This window comes from Cygnus atratus, chromosome 12 (genome assembly GCF_013377495.2).
Source record: "Cygnus atratus isolate AKBS03 ecotype Queensland, Australia chromosome 12, CAtr_DNAZoo_HiC_assembly, whole genome shotgun sequence".
NCBI classification, from domain to species: Eukaryota; Metazoa; Chordata; class Aves; order Anseriformes; family Anatidae; genus Cygnus; species Cygnus atratus.
The window spans coordinates 18,228,054-18,251,865 of NC_066373.1; the positions used below are offsets into that span (position 1 = coordinate 18,228,054).

At 50.9% G+C, this 23,812-nt stretch overlaps 1 protein-coding gene and 1 long non-coding RNA gene across 3 annotated transcripts in view; one reads left to right on the forward strand and one right to left on the reverse strand.

Annotated features, from left to right (window-relative positions):
* Nucleotides 1-9,384: 9,384 nt before the first annotated feature.
* On the reverse strand, nt 9,385-10,319 carry LOC118246403 (uncharacterized). Its single transcript, XR_004778153.2, has 3 exons — nt 10,149-10,319; nt 9,713-9,955; nt 9,385-9,526 (listed from the first exon to the last, which is right to left on the reverse strand). It is a non-coding gene; the product is annotated as an uncharacterized LOC118246403 (long non-coding RNA).
* Nucleotides 10,320-12,944: 2,625 nt separating this feature from the next.
* The window catches only part of ZNF423 (zinc finger protein 423), a 213,494-nt gene continuing 202,626 nt past the window's right edge, over nt 12,945-23,812 (forward strand). Inside the window, exon 1 of one of the 2 annotated variants that reach the window (XM_035543590.2) lies at nt 12,945-13,233. In XM_035543590.2, the coding sequence (XP_035399483.1) occupies nt 13,194-13,233 (40 nt within the window). In that variant the 5' untranslated portion in view covers nt 12,945-13,193. Of the gene's footprint in view, nt 13,234-22,332; nt 22,358-23,812 lie in introns of those variants that run through there. The other variant, XM_050713242.1, reaches the window with a different exon arrangement.

The following is a 23,812-nucleotide window of genomic DNA, read 5'->3' on the forward strand; positions in this document are numbered from 1 at the left end:
ACTTGCAGCTTCCTTGCAGCTGTTTTTGCAAGCTATTTTATTCTATGTTTGGGGGCAGGAAAATTAAGCTTTGAAATACGAGTTGTAGATAAGGCTGTGAGGAAGCTTAGGATCACAGCCGTAGGTGAAAATAAAGCTGTAATACATAAAGCATTAAAAAGGTGAAGTGTAATGGCAGCCTCCAAAGACTTCCGAACAGCTGCAAGGAAGTCTGCCTTATTGCTGCGATTTGAGCAAGAATTATATGGTGCTAGGAAAGGCCTGCCTCCGATCAGAGAAGCAGCGATGCGGCCATTTCTGCGATACACAACAGACTCTGTTTTAATCAGAGGTAGATGCATTTTTGTTAATAGTGTTTTCCCTTGCAGTGAGACACTCGCGAGCCTCCAAGCGCTTTGCAGAGTCGGGGGAAGCCCCTCAGCGGAGCTGGTATGTGGTTGTGTTGCAGCCGTGGAGCAGGTCCTGAGGCCGGTGCTTGCCTCCCCCCTGGGCAGACCTCGTCGGGCAGGAGGAGGCAGCGAGCTCCTTGGTGCCGGCAGCATCCCACCGGGTGCACAGAGCTGCAGCCCTGCCGCCTGCTCCTGCCAGAGCCTTGCGTCGAGTGCGCTGCACTGGGAGATGCTCTTGTCTGCGAGGAGGCTCTGGGGGTGTGGGGCATGGGGTGAGGCGAGGGAGGCTTCTCCGTACCCAGGGAGAGTTTTGGAGCAGCCATCTCCTGCTGCGAGCGGGTGACAGCAGCGGTGCTGCTACCATCTGTTGGTGAGCAGCAGGAAGGGAGCGACCACAAACCCGTCCGTAGCTCGCATCCCGCGTGGCGCTGGGGAGGGTGCTGCCAGGACCTCGCTGAAGGGTTGGGTCAGACATGTCCCTGGGGACGGTCCCAAAGGGCTGCCAGAATTCTGGGTCTCCAAGCATATTATGACACAAATGCCATTTAGGATGGGTCTGAGAGGAGGTTTAGGAACTGCGGTCACAGTGAGGGAACGCTTGGGAAGCATCTCCCGGCATCTCCCCTCTGCTCCCTGGTTCTCTGGCAGTGATGGCAGGGACCCGACCGATGTAGTCCTCCTGGAAAAAGCACGAGGTGAGGAAAAGCAATCACTGCAACACTAACAAAGCTGGTCCATCCCGGAGGGATGAGCTGCAGGCGGTCACTGATACATTTACGGGGCTGGGTACCAGCCCGTGTTAATGGCGAGAGCTCCGGGAAGGAATCAAACAGGGAACGAAGTGACGGCGTGGAGAGCTGGCTCTTGGTGCACCCAGTGCTAGCACAGAAGTGGGGAGCTGGGGACAAGCACAGACTGCTGTGCTTTTGTTGAAAGGAATGCCCTTTTAGCTAGGACAAACTGCTTGGCCAGATGTCCCAAATCTTAAATACTAAGATGATCGCCACAGGGGGGACCAAGCCACTGCGAATGGTGGCTTTAAGAAGGCATCGGCCTGTGTTAACATCCAGGTGATGCTCGTAGAAACCTGACCCTGCCCTTGCAGGTTCTGTAGGCCCCTGGCAGAGGGGCACGACTCTCAGAGGACCAGCCACTGCTGGAGAGGGCATGGCAGCACTCTGAGATGGCAACCAGCCTCGAGCACGGCCCAGCTCATCCTCCAGCTCCCCGCGGAGCAGGACTCCCGCAGTTCCCGCAGGGGTGTGCTGGAAAGGTTGTGAAGCTCTTTTTGTATTTTTAATAACGAGGTGGACAATAACTCTGTTTACAAGGAAATCTGCCTTTTGCAGGAGTGCCGTGTATACCTGTTTCTACAACCCTCTCACAAATGGGAAATTCTTGTTCTGATTTTTTCTGGCAGGGATGTTTTGTTTTCCTGTTGGCTGATGCTGTCTGCTCAGTCTGTGGAGGATTAACCTATGTGCTGTTGCTAGGTGGCCTTAAGCAAAGAAATAACGCAGATCACACACTCCTGCATTCCTACAGTGTGTAACTCCCTTGTTCAGCAAGATTTCTCTTTCTCTGTCCCTCTCATGTTTCAGGTTTATGGCTGTGGATGTATGTATCAGAGGATGCACATGTAATTTGCACAAGAGTAATGGACTAGAGCCCTCTAAAAGGTCAGTTTTATTTTGACTTGCAACATGTAGTAACTCACTCTTTGCCAGCCCTTTCCGTGTCTTAGTTTCTGTTGGTGTCCAAGCCTCCTCCACCATTTTCAGATGCGTTTCTGCCCATCGCAAGGTCTTGGGCTCGTCAGGGACACAGTTTGTCATTGCAGCCTGGAAGGACCCACACCTTCTCGGGGCCACCCTGTGGTGGGACCCCACTGGGCTTGCAACACTTGTCAGTGTATCCCAACGTCCATGCAGATACTGAGAGTGGGAAAGAATCGAAGGAAGAGCTTTAAAAGTGATGGCAGGGTGCACAGAACTTTGTGGTCCTGTTCCATGTGTGCATATCCCTGCTAACCTCAAATGGAGAGACCTTAAAGGCACCGAGCTTTTGGGGTGTGGTGAAACCTGACCCAGCGTGTCCCTCACCTGTGTCCCGAGGCGGGCTCTGGGGCCTGGACTCCCCTGTGAAACCATCAGCGCCTGCACGGCCCACGCCAGCCATCCAAGTAAACCGACTGTATTCATGTGGGACAGCCTTGCTCACATCCCAGCCTTCTGCCTGCTGCCAGACCACCAGCTCCCTGTGCTGACTGCTGCTTGGATGGCTCGGAAGCAGCGTTTATTAGCCCTTGCATGCTCTGTGGATGCTGATGAAAACTGGGCAAGCACAAAGCTGTTCCCTGAGTTGGGCTTTACGTTTTCAAGTTTCTTTTCTTGGGAATTCATTTCACCGACAGTTTCTGAAATGTGGTTATTCAGAAATCATTGTCTCCTGAAGCCATACACTGGATGATTGATAGTTTCACACCGGCACCACACCGGCTAGTTAGCAACTGGACAGGTAGATCCCATCGATTTCCAGGTGTATGCACACAGCAGTTGCCATCGATAATTTCCACATCCAGGCCGTGTTGGCTATGGCACGGTTTGCTCACGGCATTGGAACAGTGCGTCAAAAGCCGACACGGCGCAGTCGCGAGCAGAGCTGGCGAAGGCACTCACACTCGCGAGCACCTTTGTTGCTGTCACTTGCCCCCTCTACCCCCGGCCCCAGGTAGGTTTTACGTGGGCCTGTGCCTCCTTCCCAGCTCCTGTGTCGGACCCGCTCGCTCAGTACGTCGGTTTGCATTAGTAGCGTGCGTTTGTCCGAAACGCCCACAGGGCCCTTTTTCTCCTCACACGGCGGGTGGGACTTTTTGTAAAACAGGCTCTGATGTAACAATACCTATTTCTACAAAGCTCGAGTTCTTCCCCCTGCAGTTCTCCGGCTGAGTCGCCCCCGCGCAGCCGTGGCACTGCGGATGGTGCCCTGGGCTCGTGGCAGCAGCGCGGGGAAGGGCAGCCCTGGAGCAGGGGCAGGAGGGGCGACGCTGCGGCCAGCTCTGCCACCAGCTGCCTTGGGCAGCTTTTTCCTCCTCTTCCCCCTGCCGCAGCTGTGGCTGCTGGCAGCCTGGGCCCCAGCTCGGAGGGGAGGTGGCTGTGAAGAAAGGGCAGCATCTGGGGCCCGGCCCGGCCCCTGGGGGCCAGGGGGCAGCGGGGCCGGCCCTGTTCCTGGAGCCGAGAGCGCTGTGAGGCGTGTGTCTGCTGACGCTGGCTGGGCTGAAATGCAGGCTGTGGTGCTTCTGGAGGCTTCCTGCGATGAAGCCATCTTCTGCGGCTCTTACCGGGTTCTTACCCTTTTTTCTTATTAGGAGAGGACCATGTTCATGGCTAAAAGTAGAAAAGTATGTTAAAAAAGAAAACTGGCGCTGCATCTGTGCAGCTCCCAAAATACTAAAGGTGAGGTTCTGAAAAGGCCCGAACTCACTGGGAATTCATTTCCACGGGAAGTCGACAGGAGCCCAGCGCTGAGCTGGCCTGACCTCACCGGAGAGCACCAGTGCGGTGCCTGCTGCGTGTGCCAGGCACGGTGGCAGCGCCTCGCAGAGCCCACGTGGGATCCCCGGCGTGAGCAAAACTTCCCCGAGGCCTGGCTGGCCCGTGTGGCGCCAGGAGGAGCCAGCCCTCGCTTAGCCAGGCTCACACAGCACTCTGCAAAAGGGGGCTAGTGGAAACCTCGCATCTTTCTGCTATTGATGGCTTGTGAGGGTGTGACTCCAGCAGAGTGTGGTCAAATAGATTAACTTCATTAAAGATTCATCACCGAGTAACTGGACATTTAATGTACCTGTACGGCTAGCGTAGCAGCTCTGCACTTTGATTAACAATTTTCCTCACTCAGAGAAACAACGCTCGCATGCAGTAAAACAGTTTTCTGTCCCAAAATCCAGCGGCAGTGCGATCGTCGTTAGCGAGGACCGGTTAATTTTAGGCAGTGCACCCTGTGCAGAGCAGCAGAGGCTCCGTGCGGCAGCGGGGTCGCTGTGCTGCCCATGTGGTTCAAACCAGACGCATGTGCCCGCGGGAGAGCTGGGTCCCTGCCAGCACGGGCACAGCGAGTGCCCTGGCCCCAGGGGGCTGGTGCCAGGCGGTGCCGCCACGGGCTCTCGGCCTCGCCGGCTTTTGTTGGGAACGTGCTGGGAGCGTTTGGGGTTCGCAAACCTAAAGCCCGCGTGTGCTGCTTGAATCCCCGAGCCCCTTTGTGCTCGGAGCAGGCTGCGCCTCGGAGGCGACGGGCTCCTGTCGCTGGCGTGAATGAAGGCGGTCGATGCGCGGCCGAGCCAGGCGGGATGGCGCAGCGCTCGCGTGAGCGGGGCTGGCCGCTGCTCCCTGCCGCCGGCTGCAAAGCTAGAGCTGCCAGCGCTGCGTGCTCCCCTGCCGCCCTCCTCTTCCCCCTGCCGTGCCGCCGCTTTCTCACAGCTCCCGCTGCTTCATTTTCCTCCCCCAGCTCCGGTTGCCATGACCCGCCAGGCTGGCCGCCGGCAGGAATTCGTGCCCCTCCGGCTGCTCCCCGCCGCGCTGCCCCCAGAGCCCCCCCGCGCTGCCCTGGCGGGCACGAAAGCAGAAAGGCACCGGGCTCCCGTCCCGCGGCGTCTCTTCACCGGGGTGTGTTTTCCCCTCTCAAGAAGAGACGCCAGTTGGTCACATCGTGCTGGTCCCTCATGGAGGTGGCTCACAAGCCAGAGGCTGCGCTGGGCTTGGCTGCCTACGCCAGCCAAAGCGAGCCCCGCTGTGCCCTGCGGGGGAGCGGGGCGGCCTTCAGACTGGCCTCACGCCATGCCGTGTCCTGCTGTGCCATGCCTCGCTGGCACGAGGCGAGGATACCCGTGATGGTGCCGAACTGTGGAACAAGGGCACAAAGCCCAGCGCCGCCCCGCAGTCCCCGGTGGGCTGCCCCGCAGCACCCTCTGGCCCCTGGGCAGCAGCGGTGTCCTGAGCACCGCGCGGGCCCAAGCGTGGGGTTTTCGGCAGCTCGCCGTCTGCCTCTGGGAAGTGCCGTGCGCCAGGGCCCTGAGATTTCAGGGCCTCTTTGGAGGCTACAGCAAGAATTGTGAGCAGCACAGCAAGTTAAGCGAATAGAAAGAAACAAACAGCAGGTCGGTTGTTTCAAGGGGCATTATGTATGTTTTGAAAATTTGCGCTGCTGCATTTAAAAATGTACTTTAGGACGTAAAGAAAAGTCCCTTAAATAAATGTAAACAAACCCCACTCTCTTAATATCCCCTGGCCTCTCCTGTTTTGCCCAGCTGACTGTAAGCCGTTATCACTGATAGATGGAAAGGAACCCTAGTAAGAAAAGAGCAAATGCTGCCAACCACGCGATTTTAAACAGGGCACCAGTAGGGCTGATAATAGGCAAGTGTTCTGTGACCCTTCCAAAAACCCTGTGGAGGGATGAAACAGAGAAATCCGTAAAAATCTGGTCTGATTCTTTGGAAACTACTTGACAAATCTTACTGAATTTAGTAGAGAATGAGATATTTTCCCTGGGTTTTTGGCTTCATCTGACATCGTTCAATAGTGAGGAGATAATTTTCTATTAGTTCCTATAGAACTTTTTCACAAGAGTAATAACTGCGTGTTCTCACAGTGCCACCTGCTCCCCACCACAAGCTCATCGCCGTTATCACATCAATTCAGAGGGGGGACCATAAATATCTTAATATTAAAGAACCAACTTTCTTTAAAGCGCTGCTTTCAGAACTGCCTGGGGGTCTGCCTGTGCAGCTGCGGGGTTTGTTCATCAATAGCACCGTGCAGTACGCCGTGTCTTCGTGTGTAATTACAGAGGGAAAGCAGACACAGGAAAGAAGCAAGTGAAAGCTATTAATTTTGTAGAATAGGATTTGATTTGTGTTTCAGTTTTCTTTTCTTTGGTGCAGTGGGAAGGAGCTGCAAGAGGAGGTGACGGCAGCACTTTGTCGGCCCGTCCCTGAGTCCCTTGGTGGAACACGAAGCTGCTCTTTGGGTCTGGCTTTCCTCCACCGCAGCAGAGGGGACACCGCTCGTCCTCTGGCAGGGACGGCTCAGTACTGGGATGTGTTGTAGCGTGGTGGTGAGCATCAGCCTCGTACCGCCGGGGTTAACCACAAGAAGTTGCCAAAAGCTCCTTGGTGATGGTTTCTTCAGTAGAGATGTTCTTGATGGTGAGAAGGTTTTTGTGCAGAGGGGCAGCCTCTCAACTTGGTGCGTGCTTTCTTAAGAAGAAATAGCAGCATCTGACAGACCAATGCTGGCAGCCTTAGAATAATGGCCAAAGACTGCTGGTTTTGTTTGGTTTATGAGGAAACAGAAAGGGGGAGAGGTGAAGTGGATGGCCCAAGACCAGAGGAGCCAGCAGCTGGAGGCAGCCCACCACACCCCTGTACATGGCGGCTTCAGCCCTTCTCATGAACCCAGGTTGCAAAGTTGTTGTTTTTTTTTTTCCTTAAGACGAGTCCTCTGGGAAGCACTGCAGACCCATGTCCAACAGAAATGGAAGGGATCCGGAATAAGTAGATGATAGAGAAATACTTTCTCTGAGTTGTGATTAAAAGTACAGAAACACAGTATTTTTTTAATAGTAAACATCATAAGTTAGTAAGTAACATTATGAGGCTATAAGTTATTTTTATGGGAACATTCAGAAGGCAGATGTAGAGCCTGGAAAATCCTCGGTCCTGAAGGTGATTCTGTCATGAAGCACGGATCCTCTGCCTGACTCCCACACCGTTTCCTGGGGCACTTAACTGGAAGGGAGGCTGAAATGAATACTTTGCTCAGCGAGCGATGGAAGGGGAAAAATACCTGTTTGTGTTTGTAGGGTACCGCATGGCCTGTATCTTTAGCACTGTTATCGGTAATGATTGTTTTCCTGTAACTGTGCAGGAGTGTGCATGTGCGACTCCTCCACAGATGGGTATTTTGGGATATTTGAGCTAAATTCAGCGCCAGCGTATGATAGTATTTTTCAGAAAGTGCCACGAACTGCGCCACTTACTCTGTCTTGATTTTAGACTGTCCTATGTCTTTTTTAATAGAAGGAAAAATGATTGATAGAGGTAAGTGCCAGACACTGGCGAAAAAGAATTTGAAATCACCATCATCATTACAAATGTATGAATTGTAATGCCGGTACACGTGGCACGCGTAATTCTGTGCACGGGAAAATGTTTCGCAGTGTAACTTCCCCTTTGTTTTTCAGCTCTCTTGGATAACAGCTTGATCCTTTTTTACTGCAAGTTCCCAAAGCACAAAGTGGCACGCTCACTGGCGCTGGGTCCTGCCTGCAGCCACACCAGCAGCCCTTCGGATGAAGCCTTTCCTCCCTGTGTTTGTCCTCCCTCCGGAGCGCCTCTGGTTCCTGCCTCTGCCACTCTCGGTAGCCTGAATTTCAGGCTGTGTCAGTCCTCTGCTGTGATTGAAACGTGGGATGCCAGTTATTTATTTATGTAAAACGTTCTGAGGCATTAACTCACAAACACCATAGAAACTGGGCTGGTATTGTAGTCGGGGCTTTTATTCAGGTTGTCTGATGCGCTGTGGATGCCGCCTGCCTTTGTGTGCTCCAGTCCCATGTTTATCCTGACGATGCCTTTGTGTTCCCCATTTGACATATTTTACTGTAAATAAAGAGCGACACTGTCTTGCAGCTGTATCCACTGTGACATTTGACTCTCAGCTGAATGAGTGCATTGTGCCATGTGTTTTGGAAACATTATCTCTTTTTAAGAACTAATCCAGGCCTTTAACAGCTTCCTGCGTGTGCCTGGCTGCCTTTGCCATGGAGAGCTCAGGTGCTCGCCCACCTCGGCTCTGCCCAGCTGCCTCCTGCCCCTCGAGCACTGCTGAGGCTGGAGATGGGCACCCCCACCGGCTCTCGCTGCTGTCCCTTCATGCTCTGCTTGGTCTTTTTGTCTGCCTGTAAACCTTCTGATCAGATGCACTGTCTGGCTTTTCTGGGGGTGTTCGCATTTTGCCACATTTCTCCTAGGTGTTACAAGCATCTCTTATGTCTACATGTGTGACACATTCTTTAATTCAAGGTTGATTCTCTGCTTCACAATTATGATGATTTTCCCTGTGCTGCCTGCTTGTTCAGTGTCATTTTATGGGTTGAAAATATTCCTCTTTTCAACTTTAGAAAGTTTAAATCCTGACTGGGGCTGTGTTTCTTGAAGCAGGCTCGGCCCATTGGATGCCTAACTCCAGGACTAAGGGAACTAAGGTCCCCCGTGAAGACCCCAGCTTTCAGGAAGTTTTTATTTTTGCTTTCACACAACTGTACTATTTTTATGCAACTTGTAATTTCAAGCTAATTCTGACAGACTTTTAAAATAATTATGCCTATATAAAGAAATGTGTAAGTTTTTGCTCTCAGTCCTGAATGCCAATAACTCTATATGCTGCAGAGATACTGGGGGTACTGCCTGCATTGCCCCACTGTATGGCCTTGCCATCAGTTTCCTATACCACTGCCAGGGCAGAACTACCTGAGCTGATGTTTTCTCTGTCTTAAACATAATTGCTTTGAGAAAACTTAAGCCAAAGTGCTAATATTCTGGATGCTCTCCACCAGGTGTGGGTGGAATAATATCACGAGACACTGGCACGCTGTAAGGGCCTTCCAAAGAGAAAAGAGCTGGTTTTCACTAGTGCTGCGGATAGCATCTTCCTGAAAATGTCACCAAACTTTAAAATTCACATGCACGCACACCACGTCCCCCCGGACTGGGGCTCAGCACCTCTGTGTGAGCATGGTGGGACCTCGCTGGGCTTTGGTGGGAAATGGAGGAGGTGCTGCATGTTGGGAAGGTGTCAGTAGCCACCGCCAGCAAACCCCGGCTTTGGACAAGTTGTGCTGAGCTCGGGGGTCCCCCCGCGTTCCAGGATGGGTTTCCTCTCACCAGCAGCGGCATCATATATAATATTCACCAGCAGCATCCCCATGAGGGTTTCCCAGAGCAGAAAGTGGCATCCAAATTGCCCCAACGAGCACGGAAGTCGGCCAGAGCCGGGGGAAGGCACTCGGTTCTCTCCCAGAGAGATCAGCTCCGCTTTTTGTGCTTTCATTAAACTTCCCGGAATAAAGAGGGAAGGCACCTGCGAGGAAGCAAGATTGATAGTAGGTTCAAAATGTATTTTTACTGCCCTCTTAAATTACCATATTTAAATTGAATTATTAAATGTATTTTCATTAAATTAGCACACAGGCTGGTGTCATTTGCCTTCAATGTTTTAATAAAATCTGTGAAGCCTTCCCCTGTTATTAGTGTTTTTGGAATGTACCTGTTTGAGTGACGATACGATTTTAAGTGCTGGTGCTGGGAACGGAGCAAAGATGGGTGAGCTCTGCATTCCTCTGGGCGCCATGGCATGGTTCTGGGCTTTCTTTGCTCAGGAGCCGCTGCAGGACCACAAGGCGGGGGGAAGCGAACCCACGCCCTATACATACATCTGGAGGGGATGCACACGGGACTGGCACGTCGCAAAAATCAAGCTGCAAACCGCTTAGGCACGTGTTGACAAACTCTGTGGGACAAAGATGTGCTTACAGAGCAGGGCCTAGAGGAAGGCTGTGTTTTCTGGGTTTGAAGATAATAGAGAGGGATGAATTAATAATTATATACACAAGTGCTATTCTTAAGGACGGATTTACACTTAGTTTTTGAAAATTCTGAACCTGTTTTCCCACTTTCTTTCTCTCTAGCTATAAACTGCCTACCTTTCAGGAGGTGCCAGCATGGACAGCAGCAGTTCCAAGGGTGCTGCAGCTTTGACGACAGACGTGAGAGTAAACGCGTACCACTTCCAGTGGAGGGGCTTGGGATGCTCGGATCAGGGCTCCTCACCTTGCCAGCAGCTGCTCCGAACCAGGTAGGGGCTCGCTCACATATAAACCTTCTTTTTGGCCCTCTGGCAAGAGAGAAGGTGAAAAATGCTTCTGTTCATTCATTTAAAACAAAACCATACAGGCTTCTTAGTGGTTTTTTCCTTTTTAAAAAAGGAAGAAGTTGTAGAAACGCTTCATTTTAATCAGGGCACTTACAAATATTTTTAAAAAAGCATGGAGAATTTCAAGGCAGGGCCATGGATGGCAAAGGGACTGAGGACGGTAACGGGGCTTGTGAATTACTCGCCAAGTGGAACGTGTACAACTAAGGTTGAAATCCCCTCTTTGCCTGATTGCACAGGGATTTGAATGTGGGTCTCTGAACTCCTCCGAGAGTGCCCAACTGCCGGCACATTCTGGATGAGAATCTGTCCTGCTGAAGCTGTTCTGCTTTGTAAGAATAATTAAATATTCATTGGGCCAGTGAGAGAACAGAAACAATCTGATAGCCTGGGGAGTAAGGCTCTCCAATAAGACGAGGAAACAGAAGTAATTCAGTTCCTGATCCAACTGAGATGCTGAACGGATATGAATCTAGGGTCACGTTGACCAAATTTGCCAATGATTATAGTTGTTTTTTTCAGGATACAAATATCATGACATTTTTTTTCCCCGTCAGCTCTGGTTATGTCTTTATAGAGACGGGTATCACACCAGCTTTTGTAATGCTGAATTTCTGCTGACTAGACTTATCCCCATTTTGTATCGGTGTCAGAACTGGGGCCACAGGCTCTTTAAAAATCCTTCTTTCTCCTGGGTTAGCCTTCCTGACCCCACAATTTGATGATGCTTAGTGCAGTGATGTAGAGGAAGTGTATCTTAATTAGAGTGGTGTTATAGGAAACATTCGTTACTGTATGTCCAGTCCGTGGTGGTAATGTGGAGTGATACTGTAGGAGGGAACTGGAAACCTTTATTATAACATTAATAAACCCAACAGTTTCTGACAAACCTTAAGAAAGCAGAAAATCACCACTGAACATCCATCGAAATTTGATGCTGTGCTAACAAACGTCTTCACAGTTACACTCTGAATTCACTGGATCAAACGACAAACTCACTCCGGAATTATTTGGGTTTCTTTCGGTGTGGGGGAAAAAAAAAAGAAAAAGAAAAAAGAAAAACAAAGCCAAAGAAAGCCCCGAACCCAAACAAAGCCCCCAGGAAGATGCTTTCCAAGCGCCGAGGACTACCAGGAGGGCAGGCTGCAGCCCCGGCACCCCCCTGCCCGGTGGCAGCGCGCTGCGGGGCTGCCCGACCCCGGGGGCTTCGCTGGGCGCCCAGCGTGACAAGGTTTAAACCGTTCCGGATTTTCCTAGAAAAGCAAAACGACCCCCCCCCAAAACCCGCCTTCCCAGCGGCGAGGCGCGGGCCGCCCCGGCTCCCGCAGCCCCCCGCGCATCCAGCGGCCGAAGCAGCCCCGTTTGCCCCTTCCTCCCCCTCCGCAGCCGCGGAGCGGCGGCAGGGGGCTGCCGGCGAGCCCCGCAAACTTTGCCCGGCGCCGCTCGTCCCAGCCCGGCCGAGCCAGCCCGGGCGGCCCCCCCCCGGCCGCCGCTGGCAGGAGCCGCGGCGGCCGCGGGCGGAGCCCCCCCCGCTCCCGCAGCTCCCCCGGCTCCGCGCAGCTCCGCGGGCGGCGGCGGCGGCGCCGAGTCCGGTCCGCGCTGGCGGCGGGTCCGCGTTTTGCGGGCGGCCGCTGTATTTCCCGGGCCGTCCATGGCTCGGTGCTGTTGGCTCTCTCTCCGTCTGATCGGCGCAGGCTGCGCGGGGCTCCCTACGGGATCAGAGCGCTCCCCCGCCGGGACTCCACTCCTCACATCCTCCTGCTGGGACTCAGCTACATTTCCAGCCAAGCCTGGCTTTATTATGTGTGTCTGCACTGCAGCCCCAGCAGCAAGATCGGGAGGAGGAAAAGGAGCCAGGACAAAGAAAAGAGAGGGAGGCTGGCGAGAGCTAAAGAAAATAAAAACCCAGGGCAGCAGCGGCAGCGGCGATGAAGGCAGGAGCGGTGCCGCCTCGCAGCGGATGACCCATGGAGGCAGCTAGCGGGCCCGACCTCGATGCGAAGCGGCGCTCACCTCGGGCCGCCAAGTGCGTGCGCGCAGGGGAAGGCGGCGGCGAGCGCGGCCGGCGGCGGGGAGCCCACCCAGCTCCGCGCCGGGCACAGCGCCGGGCACAGCGCCGGGCGGCCGCCCCTCGGCCCCAATAAAGGAGGACTCGGCGGCCTCACCCGCCGGGCGGCGGAGGCCAGCGAGGGAGAGGAGCCCGCGGGCAGAGCCGGGAGGGAAGGGGGGGAGCCGAGCGCGGCCGCGGGGAGGATTTAGGAAAAGCGCAGCCAGGTCGCACCCCCGGAGCGCCTCGCATTGTCGGGGCCGTCGCCGGGCTTATTTTTAGACGCTGATTCTCCCCGCGCCCTCCCCCCCCCCCCCCCTCCGGAGCCCCGCACGGCTTTTTTGTATTATTCTGAAAGTGCGAGCCGGACTGAGAGCCGCAGGGCGCCTGCAAACTTTAAAGAGAACAAAAAGGCGGGTGGGGGCGCGGAGGGGCTCGGCATTATTTGCACATCGAAGGGGAGGAAAGAAAAAAAAAGGAAAAAAAAGAAATTGCAACTGTTGCGCCTGTGATTTTTTTTTTTTTTTTTTCCCCGGGGGGAGAACCTCTAGGTGCCCGAGGGGGTGGAAAGAGGAGTTGAACTTGCCGCATTGCAACAGGCAAAAGAAGTGAGAAATCAAAATAATCGATCCCGCTGCCGCCGCTTCGCCTCGCGGAGCCGAGCTAAAGTTTCGAGGGGCGCGAGGCAGGGCGAGGGCAGGGCAGGCAGGGGCCGGAGGGCCGGAGGAAGACGCGGCGGCCGGGAGGACAAGCCAGCGGCGCCCGGACATGTCCAGGAGGAAGCAAGCCAAGCCCCGCTCGGTGAAAGGTAAGCGCCCGCCGCCCCGCGCCGCCCCGCGCCGCGCCGCGCCCGCCGCCCGGCCCCGGGCACCCGCCGCCGCCGCCGCTCCAGCCTCCGCGGCGCGGCCAATCAGGGCCGGGGCCCGGCTTGGCGGGGATTGCGAATCCCCCCCGCCCCGGGGCCCGGCCGGGCGGGCGGGCGGCGAGGGGGGCGGCCGGGAGGGGGCCGCCGCCCGCCCGCCCTCCATCTTGGGGGCTCCGCGCCCCGCGCCGGGGGCGGGCCGAGTGCCGCCCGGCGGGGCAGCGGCCGCGGCGCCCTCGCGTAATGGCGGCCCCCGGCCCCGCGGCGGGAGGCAGCGCTGCGGGGGCCGCGGGGGCGGGCGGAGCCGCGGCGGGGCCCGGAGGGCTGCGGGAGGCCGGGGGCGGGCGCGGTGCGGGGCGGAGGGGCGGAGGGGGGGGGCGCGGCGGGGTGGCGGACACGGGGAGCTCCGCAGCACCGCCCGCGAAGGGAAAAGTTTGGCGGCGATGCCCGGCCGTCCGGCGCGGCGTGAAGGCGGGGGAGGACGAGACCCGGCGGCTGCAGCCCGGGGCATCTGCAGGGCCGCCGACTTGCTCGGGACTGCGGGAACAATAGCCGGGCCCGGGCGTCAGTCAATACGGGCGCGGCGCCCAGCCCCGCGCAGCAGCACGGGCCATGCGGGGAGCCCAGGGACGCTGTGGGGAGACCGCTCCGGGGGCTGCCGGCCGCGGGGCCCCGCGGCTTTGTCCGCCGCTCGGGGCTTTGTTGTGGAGGCACAAAAGGGGTCGGGGTGCCCGCCAGGAAGCAAAAACTCGGGAGCGATTCGTAATTAAAGATCTCGCGGCTGGACCAAATTAGCGTTGGGTTGGCTCATCGACCAGTTAACGCAGGGATCGAAACCCCATCCGGGGCCATTTTATGTTCTTTCCGAGGTACCCTCGGTTCAGCACATCGCAATGGAAGTAGACTTCAAATGTTTGTGAAGTTTTTGTGAAGTAAGCCCTTGGTCGTCACACAGAAAGCTTACTCGCTGCCCCCGACCCATCGTCGCCTTGAGCCCTGTGCCGAGCGGCCGCCGCATGGCGTGGCGGTGCAGCGCGGTGCGACCCTCGCGGCCCCTGCAAAGGAGGGAAGGAGAAGGGAGCAGCCCGCGGGAAGGAGAAAGGGCAGAGCTGGAGCGATTTCTAGATGTGCTGAAATAACGTGGCTGGAAACGAAAAGGCTCGCAGGCTGCAAACAGCCACCCAGGCCTCGGGTCACGACTTCCCCGGGTACTGAGATCACCCTGAGCAGGCAGGCCTCTGGAGCCTGGGGTATTTTTCTGTGCTTCAGTGTCACGCTTAACATTCGGGACGCAGCCGAACGTCAGTGAAACCATATGCGCTCTAGAAGCCCTGTTAATAAACGCTGGCACCTTGTTACATAACGGTATTAGATATTTACGTTTATTCGTTTGTTTTCTACCTCATTACTTTTCAGGCAGTGATCTCTCTCCCAAGCTATTGATGCTGTATAACAAAAATTTATCCCTAACTCTAAGATAGAACAGGTCGCTATTAACAAGAGCATTTTTATGAATTGAAGCAGGTAACTTATTGGCAAGTCACAGCCAAGAAACGTTTTCCATGCAATGTAGAAATATCTAGAATGTCTTTGCAACAGGAAGCTGGGTGAAGCCCGGTTCCTAGAGATTCTAAATATTCCTCTAGTCTCTAGGCACAAAAAACGTGTTTTCAGCTTCAGTATAAACTGGCTGTAAATTACAGGTCTTAGCATGAGCTGACTAATAGGGAATCTAAGGAATGGGCTGAATGTGGGTGAAATTTTCGATAATAGGAGGCAACTCATATATATGTATACAGGATATAGAATTTCTTCCTTTTCTTATGCCCATACGTATCTTTTGCTTTTAAGAAGTCCATCATATACATTTTGTGGTCTAGGGAGCTGGCAACCCAGTAGATTGCCACAGTACACGTTTCCATGGAAATAATTGAGATGTAATAAATAAAGGCACTCTGAGGTCACAGGTTTCCCAATTCAACTGAGAAGAAAACAAGCATAAATTATGTGGATATGCGTGTAGCATTTAGGACTTCAAACAATTTGCCGGTTTTCTCTTTTCTGTATATTTATTTCACTTTGTATAGTAACCTTGGTATTTATTAACCACTAGTGAGATTTGCGCATCCTTTTTCATTCAGAAAGATTACATACTAAAATAGAATCGGTGTGTGCCTGTAATGAAAGGGATGATTCTGCATGCAAAAGGCAAGTTGCCTGCGCATTAACTGTGAGTGATGCTGTCTTCGACATTAAAGAAGCAACCGACTCTGACAGAAGTATCAAATGCTGACAACTCTTTAGATCCACGTAATTTAAAATTAAGCAATTGTAAACCAGAACTGGATGGCTGCAAACCTGGGGGTCCTGTGGCCCCACGGTCTGTATGATGAGGCATCTGGTTCAGCCTCGCAGAAAGTTGCAATAATTACTGCAGCTGTAACTCCAGCAGTAGCCATGGAATTTCGCCTGGTGCGGATTCATCACTCGCAACACAACACGCTGTTGATTTGGTTGAACCATCGGTTTGGCTGTGCAGGCCCCAAGGCACTCAGCCCTGGAGCTGATTGCTGGGGACAGGGCTCTCCTTGGCTTCAAGGAAGGTTGCTGCGGGTCAGGCAGGGCAGAACAGAAGTAGGAGGGACCGAGCTTTTGTTGGCTGGCAGGATAAACCATTCGGGGACAACGTGGTGGCAGTGGCTTTGGAGTCACGCACTTGCCTGTTCTGAAGCTGTCCTTCACATCATAGCCAGGCCCATAAAAGTACTTTTCCTCAACACAGGAGCTTCCTTTGCCCTGTTGCCAGTAATCTGATCTGCTGGTGGCTTTGCCAGAGCTCTGCAAGGAGAGCTGTACGCTCCTTAGTGCTGTTAAAACCACAAGGTTTGAACCCCAGACCATAATGGAGCAGAGAACATCCCAGCAGTTCCCCATGCCCCGTTACGAGCGGTCCCAGCCACATCCACGCGGGCACCCTCAGAAGTTCACTGTGGGCCATCGGCTCTGGGGAGAGCTGCCTCCCGCGTTCGCCGTGAGGCTGGAGCGAGGCAGGTGTTAATGGTGCCTGTTGATCAAACTGTAGCTACGCGTTGCAGCCCAGTGCCTCTGGAAGCAATTCTGTGGAAGCGCGGCTGCGGAACGCGCAGGTCTGGTAGGAGAGCCGTAGGTTTCAGGTCCCACATAATGTCATCGAAGAATGACTTGGAGCCAGTTTGTGAGGACTGGGCTGGCGTTGGCACAAGGTTTTCAGCATCAGATGCACTTTGCTTGCCGAATTTGACAGTTCTGCAAATTGCTGTCAGGTTGCAAGGGTGTTTTGTGCATAAACGTGCTAGTCAGTAATCAAACTGTTTTGCAAAAGAATGCACTAATTAAGTCTAGATTTGTTATCCTACTTGAAGTTGCAGAATTGCTGTCATATTTTTTCGCTTTCAGTTGGCAAAAATGCTGATAGAAACTTTTGATTCACACCCTACCTGCCTCATTTGTGTCAGTCAAGGGAAAAAAAAAAAGGGGTCGTTCACTACTTCGTTATCTGCAAAGTAAATAAAAATACTTCAGCCATTTGCTGAGTTCCAATTAGCTGATTGCTATGAATGATCTTCTTTAAAGGAATGCTGTTTTACCTATCTGCTCATACAAAGGTTTGATTTTTAATGTCTTGTGAAAAGGATTCTCTTTGTCTTGATTGATGTCAAGAATAAAAGCGTGATGGTAATATCCCTTTGAAAGCTATTGTATTGTCAGCTCTGGCTGACAGCAGGAGGCCCTCCTAGTGCTATAGATTAGCGCTGTGAAAACACTGACATTTTCTTTGTTATATTGCTGTTGTTCTGCTTGCAAAGTCAATTATACAATGTCGGAGCTCAGTTACAGAGTTGACTGTGGAAGTAACAATGTCTTTCATACTTGTCTTAAAGATATAATTTTCTTTTTTTCCCAGTTGATAGAGAAGAACCTGCAGGTACTGGAACAGTACATTCTACAAATTAAATTTTGACAAGTATAATCATAATTGCCAAATACAAGAGACTTGTGCGATTATCCTTTAATTTTACAGTTCATTCAAGTTTCGGTGGAATTTTATTGATACAGTGAAAGCAGCAGCTAAAATTGATAAAACTCATATCAAATAAGATTACACTCTTGATTGTTCTTTATCAAGTGTAGCTTTTGGGGGATTAGGAATAATTGGAGATGTTGGTGTTTCGTCGTGGGGCTGGTGCCATGAGAACGTTTGAATCCATGCAGTATAGCGAGCATTGCCTTTAGGGATTAGCCTGCAGTTTTTAATTTTTGAGCGTGTATTTTGATACAAGCCTAGGAGCGTTCTCCCCTGAACTCCACAAGTCCCATTTTCCTTCCTCTTTCTCCCTCCGGTATGGTTTCCTGGACAGGATCTGTGTGGTATTTAACTGGTTTTGCTGATTGAAACTCATGCCTGTGTGCAAACACCTTTTAATTGTGGTCTGTTCCCATTGGTCCTGGCAAGCATAACTAATAAATGTGGCCAAAAATTGAAAAGGGTGGAAAAGGCAGTGCAAAGGGTTTAAATACAAATGGAGAGAAAATAGAATTCTCATGTTTTTAGTGATGCTGCATCTAATGCCATTGATGAAAAGCAAATACCAAGCAGCAGCAGTGACTCTCAGAGAACGTCTTTTTTTTTTCCTTCAAAAGTATCCCTGTAAAATCAGTGCAAGCTACAGAACATCATTCATTACTGAATTGCTTCAGATGACACATGCAAAAAAAAATAATCAGAGAGCTCTTGTTAGGACATTAATTGTAGGATTTCTAAATTACTATTATAAACTAATAGAGTAACAAAAGATTCCACAGTTACCAGTAATTTGTCAGGATTTATTTTGTTTTTCTTCAATAATTGAAAATTAATGTCTTGAAGTGAAAGCAGATGTTCATGCCATCCTCTGAATTGGATATAAAAATGATGTTTTGTAGATGCATTAAGCTTGTGTAAACACAAATTGTCTTATCATAGATGGGGCTTTGGCTTGGTTTTATCTATTGTTTGGTGCCAAATTAACTTTTATGTTAAACCTGGGTAAGTGCTTTCAGCCTGGTTGAATGAACTAAGCCACTAAGCTGTGAGCTTGGGGTGGCACCCAATGCTCAGTTGTTAGAATAAACATTTTAAACAACCTCCCTCACCTGCTGGCTCTGTGAATGGCGATGCTTTCTCATGCTGTAGAATTAATATTTATTTCAGTTTTGATAATGTGCTCTTAATTTTGTTCAGTTATTTTTATTGAACTTGTTCATTTTTATCCTCCCCCCCACAATCTGGGGAATCAATGTTTTAGATCATGACAACATTTGAAAAACACAACACACATTGTTCTCTTTTTGTTTGTTTGTTTGTTTTAAGTAATCTCTTGGTCTCATTTGTTAGCCTGCAATCTGCAAAAGACAGTAATTTTTTTCTTCTATTTTAATATTCTCTTTAAAGATTATTAATTACCCACAGTAATTGAACTGTCTTATAAAAATGCCTACACCAACCCCTCATCACTCCATCAGTATTCTCCTTAAATGCCTCTGAAAAAGGATGGCTATTATGTTCCGCTGTATCCTACTAAATGCACCGGAGTAATGAAATACTAATAATATAAAGCCTGTTACAGACTTCTGCTAAATCCTCACTGACAAATGGTGCTGGAGGGGATGGTCTGGTGTTGTGCATGCGTTAGAGTACGTGGGTTATGAGGATTCAGGTGCGTGTTGTAGCCAAGTGAGAGCCAGTTCTGAGCTTTCTGCAGTGCCCACATTTACTCAGCATACTTTTAGACCCAGAACTAGGTTCCTGTACATCTTCTTTTCTGCTGTCCGGTAGTAAATGTAGGAAAGCCGGTTACTTCTCCTAGATAAGTAAGGTAATAAAAGTTTTAAGTACTACATCTCCTTGACAACACCTATATATATATATGTGGATATATTTACTCCAGTGAATTAGGGTGGTTTAGCAGAGTCACTTTATTCTAGAGAGCAGAAGGGTGGGGAGACACTGTAAATGGTCTCTTGTGACATGTGCAGCTAAAGAAGGCTCAAGCTCAAACTCCTTGCCATGGTTTGTCTTCTCAAACATGAAAAGGGACCCGATGGGGCCAGGGAGCAGGCAGGTGGCGGCAGAGTGGGGCCGTGGGGTGGTTGGTTCGCGCTGGGCAGTGCCGCAGTGCCCAGCCAAGTCTTGCGATAAGTAGCTTCATTATATTGTTTGCATTTGCTTAAAACCTTCTCCTTTCCGACCGCAGATTAGGCAACAGAAAGACCAATTTGCAGAGCTTGTAAATGCCACTTGTTAATCACATGCAGTACGATTACTATTTTTTTTTCACTTTCCCCCTTGGATGTATTAAGTCAACTTTTTAGCTTTTTATGTAATTGAAATTTGCCCTTTTGTTACCTGGGCATGAATTATTTTTGAAATGTTGTCATTACCCGCCCTGCTGTGAGGTTTATCTCTTCTGTTCATCCTAATTAAATAAAACATAGTGTTGTTCGCCAGCCTAGCGTTGCAGTGAATTACCTGCCTGGAGGCTCGCTCTGGCATTGGTGCTTGTTGCAGCCGCAGACGTTGACTAACACATTTACTTTTAGATTTTCATTTCAAAGGGATCAGTTTGTGCTGTGTGACAGGTGAATGGCGAATGCTTTACAGTACTTTCAAGAGCTGAACAAACAGTAAAGGACTGATCGGTACCACAGCGGAGCAGCAGGTACGGCTATGACACCGCCGTGGGGGCAGAGGAGTGTCGTCTTGGTGGAGGACAGCCACGGCGGAGACCTGTGTGGCTCTGCTGGGCAGAAACGAGCCCTGCCGTGGTCTCGTGCTCTCCTGGGCATTTCTGGTGGGGCTGGTCTCGGCTCTCTGCACAGCATTGCCAACAGTCGCGTTCTCCTTGGGCCTGGTGCTGATAAGGAAGGCTGTTTCAGAAGCGTAACAGTTGGAGTTTCTTGATGCAGAAGTTATTTCCAGTTCATATTAGAGAAAGCAAACAATATGCACGTGTTTTAAAGCAAAGCAGAGGTAAGGTCCCTGCTTGTAGAGAAGCAGGTTTTTTTAAGCCTTCGATAGCTCTACAAAAACCTCGCTGCTCACCAGCGAAACCCCATTATGGGTAAAAGCACAAGAGTTAGCAAGTCGCTGTGCTCCAGTCTCTGCTGGCTCCTACAAGGCTCTGGAGGTTTGGTCAAATGTGGCCTAATTCTGCTTTCCAAATATTAAAAAATTACACAGAGGGCAAAAAGACAAGTTCTTAATATGCATATCCTGGGAAAATCCTAAAACAGTATTTTTACCCCCTCCAGTCCCAAGGCTAATCAAAATTCCTTTGTTTCCACATCTACCATTAAAATACATCCCTCCCTTGGTTGCCTGCTGAATGCACAAGTTTAACCACTCAGTTGATTGGACTCACAGAAGCTGTTACTGGCTTTACAGAGGATTTGCCTACAGATAATTCAGAGATGGGAGTGATACCCCAGGCAACTTCCAGCAGGGTTGGTGCTTAATTTAGCAGCTCTGAGTATTTCTTGATGATCCTCACCTGGCTGGGGTGAGGTTTTTCTGCATTGCCATGGAGGGAAGGTAGCCAAGCCCTTCGCATGGTTATTGCTGGGACTTGTCTCACATGGTGGTCAACTGAGTGTTAATCAAGGTGGTGGTAATAAAGATCTGCTGTGCCCTTTGAAAAGAGGGTGGTTGGTACCCTGCAGAGCCAAAGCCCTTCACTGGGGGAGTATCTAGGACATGCTGCTCCAGTTTTTAGGGTAAGTAGAAGCTTGTCCCTTGATGTTAGTTGGAGCTTGTTTGAGTGTTTAGATGTAAACCAGCGATGCAAGCTCAAGTCTTCTAGATCTACTGGAGAGCTACAGATGCTAACTGAGATTCCTGTTGATTTTGGAGGTCCACGAGCAAGTCTAGGTATTGATCAGCTATGGGATGAAGCCTCTGTCCTATTTTTGTTGGTGGCAGTGTTTTTCACTGATCTCAATAGGGATGGGATTTTATTCTCTGGTTTTGAGTCACAATTGAGGGAGAAAGCAGAGAAGAGATCTGGTGGGAGCAGTCACTTAGCACCCAATACTGCAGAGCTTATCTCCTGCTGCTTCTGTGGGGTCACTGCCGATGGAGTTTCCAGCAGACCCCTGGGTATGTTTGAGGTGCAGGGGATGCAACAGTGCTCTGGGAGCTCCTTGATGGCACTGTGGGAAACCCTAGAGACATGGCCCATGTTTAACAGCCATTAACCCAAACGGGGCAAGCCATGCCTGAGCAAAACTGACCAGCATTCTTCATCCTTTCAACCTCCTGTCCCTAAAACTTGAAAAGCTAAAGGAGGTGGAGAAAGCACACAGTGGAAGGGTGAGCTTAATACTTGGGGAGGCAGAAGTGTTAAGTGGAGAAAGATAGAAATAAAATAGAAAAAAACAAACAAACCAGGAAATCTGTTGCTGGCATTTGAGTATGGAAGGTGTCTGATGATTAGATGCAAAGTATTGGCACAGGTGCTAACTTACCCTTAGCTGTGTCCTTATTTTTTTTTAACTCTTATTTTAAGACTGAGAGAACAAACAAATCTGAAAAGGAATAGATAGTAGTGGTTTTTTTTTTTTTTTTTTTTTTTGAGAACATCTAACCTGGCTGCAAGATGCATGCAAGGAAGCTTTTCTGGTGCACCAGCCTGCCTTCCCTTCTGACAAAAGCAGCAGCCTTCTGGCTAATTGCTTGATAGGCAAATGCAGCTTTGCTTTAATTTACTTATTCAAGCTCTTGTTCAAATTTATCTTGTTTTGTTAGACTACTCAGATGAGTGAAGAGATACTGAGCTACATACACAGTAATGCCAAGTTTGTATATTATTTATTGCTGAATTCTGTGGAGATGTTTTAGCCAGGCAATTTGCTCATGGTCTCCTTTATTTCTAGGAAAATGGCATGCCTTGCCCTTCATAATTTCTTTGCTTTTACTGACCAGACTGTTCCCCCAGAGGGCATGTGGGATGTGGCAGAGTACTGAAAATCCTGGGACGGAGAAGTAGAGAAGGAGGTCTGTGTGTGAATGGCATCTTTTTTTCTCTAGATTTATTTGGCAAAATGGTGTGTTTCTGGCACTGATGTTTATGTAGAGTGTAGTAGCCAAGTCTGGGTGAGAAAGTTGTTGCCTTGAAAGGATTTTCTTAAAGATAAATAAGTACTTTCAGTTTGATTCTGAACATCATTTGGGAGTGTGGTACAATGTATTTTGAGCCTCTTTAAAACAAAACTGTGAATGCTTGTCTTCAGATCTGGTACTGAGTCTCACCTAATGCTTGTATGTGGAGTCCATTGATGTGGTCCCCTTGATTTAAAGCTTTTTTATTTCCTGCTTAATAACAGATACATGAGACCTGCTTTAAAGCTCTGTTTTGGTTTATTTTAGTTGCTATTTTTTTGTCCTCAATAAATGCTCAAAAGAAAGCTGCTGTTTTTATTCATCTTAATGTGAGTAAACTTGGAGTGGGACTTAAAGGTGGAGGTCAGAAAGCCCTGGGAGGTGCCCAAGGGGGCTGTGCATGGCTTGTGTAGGAGTTGCTGCCTCCAGGAGCAGGGTCTGGTGGAAGCTTTCTGTCTGAAGAAAAATGAAGCCAAGCCTTCCCAGTATTTGTAGCCTGTGAAAAGGTTGTTGGTGGATTCCCTTCAGCAGCCTTGCTTCCCTTCCTGCATCTCCTCAGGAAGCTTCGCTGTGTGGGGAGAGCTTCAGGTTGGCCTTCTTCCCCAGCTGGAAGCCCTCTGAGTTTTTTTTCCTCAGCCTCTGTTGGTTTTGCTCCTCGTGGTATGGAAAACAGCTGCAGGCATGCTGGGAGAGGTGCCTGGGTGGGCCAGGAGGGGCCAGCAGGACCCTGGCCACGGCTGCTCTCTGTGGAGCGGAACAGGGAGGAGAAAACACGTGGGGCCATCCTGCTGGGGCGCTCTGAAAGCGCTGGGAAGCCCCAGCGGGTGGCAGGCTTGCAGGAGGGCACTCCCCTCCTGCTGAGGAGCGGTGGGCTTTTATTAGGCAGTGTGCATCTGCTCCTCTGTCTGCCTTACTGTCTGCTGCCAGGCTTGACTCGATTCTCTTGCATTAGCACGCCCCAATGGGTTTGTTTTCATGTGAAGATTGTTTTTTAAACTGCTGTTGTCATATCAAGAAAGTACCCTCCAACGCCCCCTCCTCAGGAGAGCCCCTGACTGGAATGCCTTTTGCAGCTCGGCGTGTGGGTAGGAGGGTGGGGACAAACCCTGGTGGGTTTGGAGGAACCGCTGTACATCAGCACCACCAGCCTGCTCCTTAGTACCTCACCGAAGCACGTGTGTAGTGCCAGCTTTGGTTCACGTTTTACTCTTTGTTGTGTCATAACCGCTGTGAGTGAAATGCAGTGTAGGCTGGGCAGTGCACTGGTGGCAGTAGTATAGGCCACGCAGTGTGCTGGTGGCAGCATTGATCTGCTGTGCCGTGGTGCCACCAGTACTTTCTGCTCCTGCG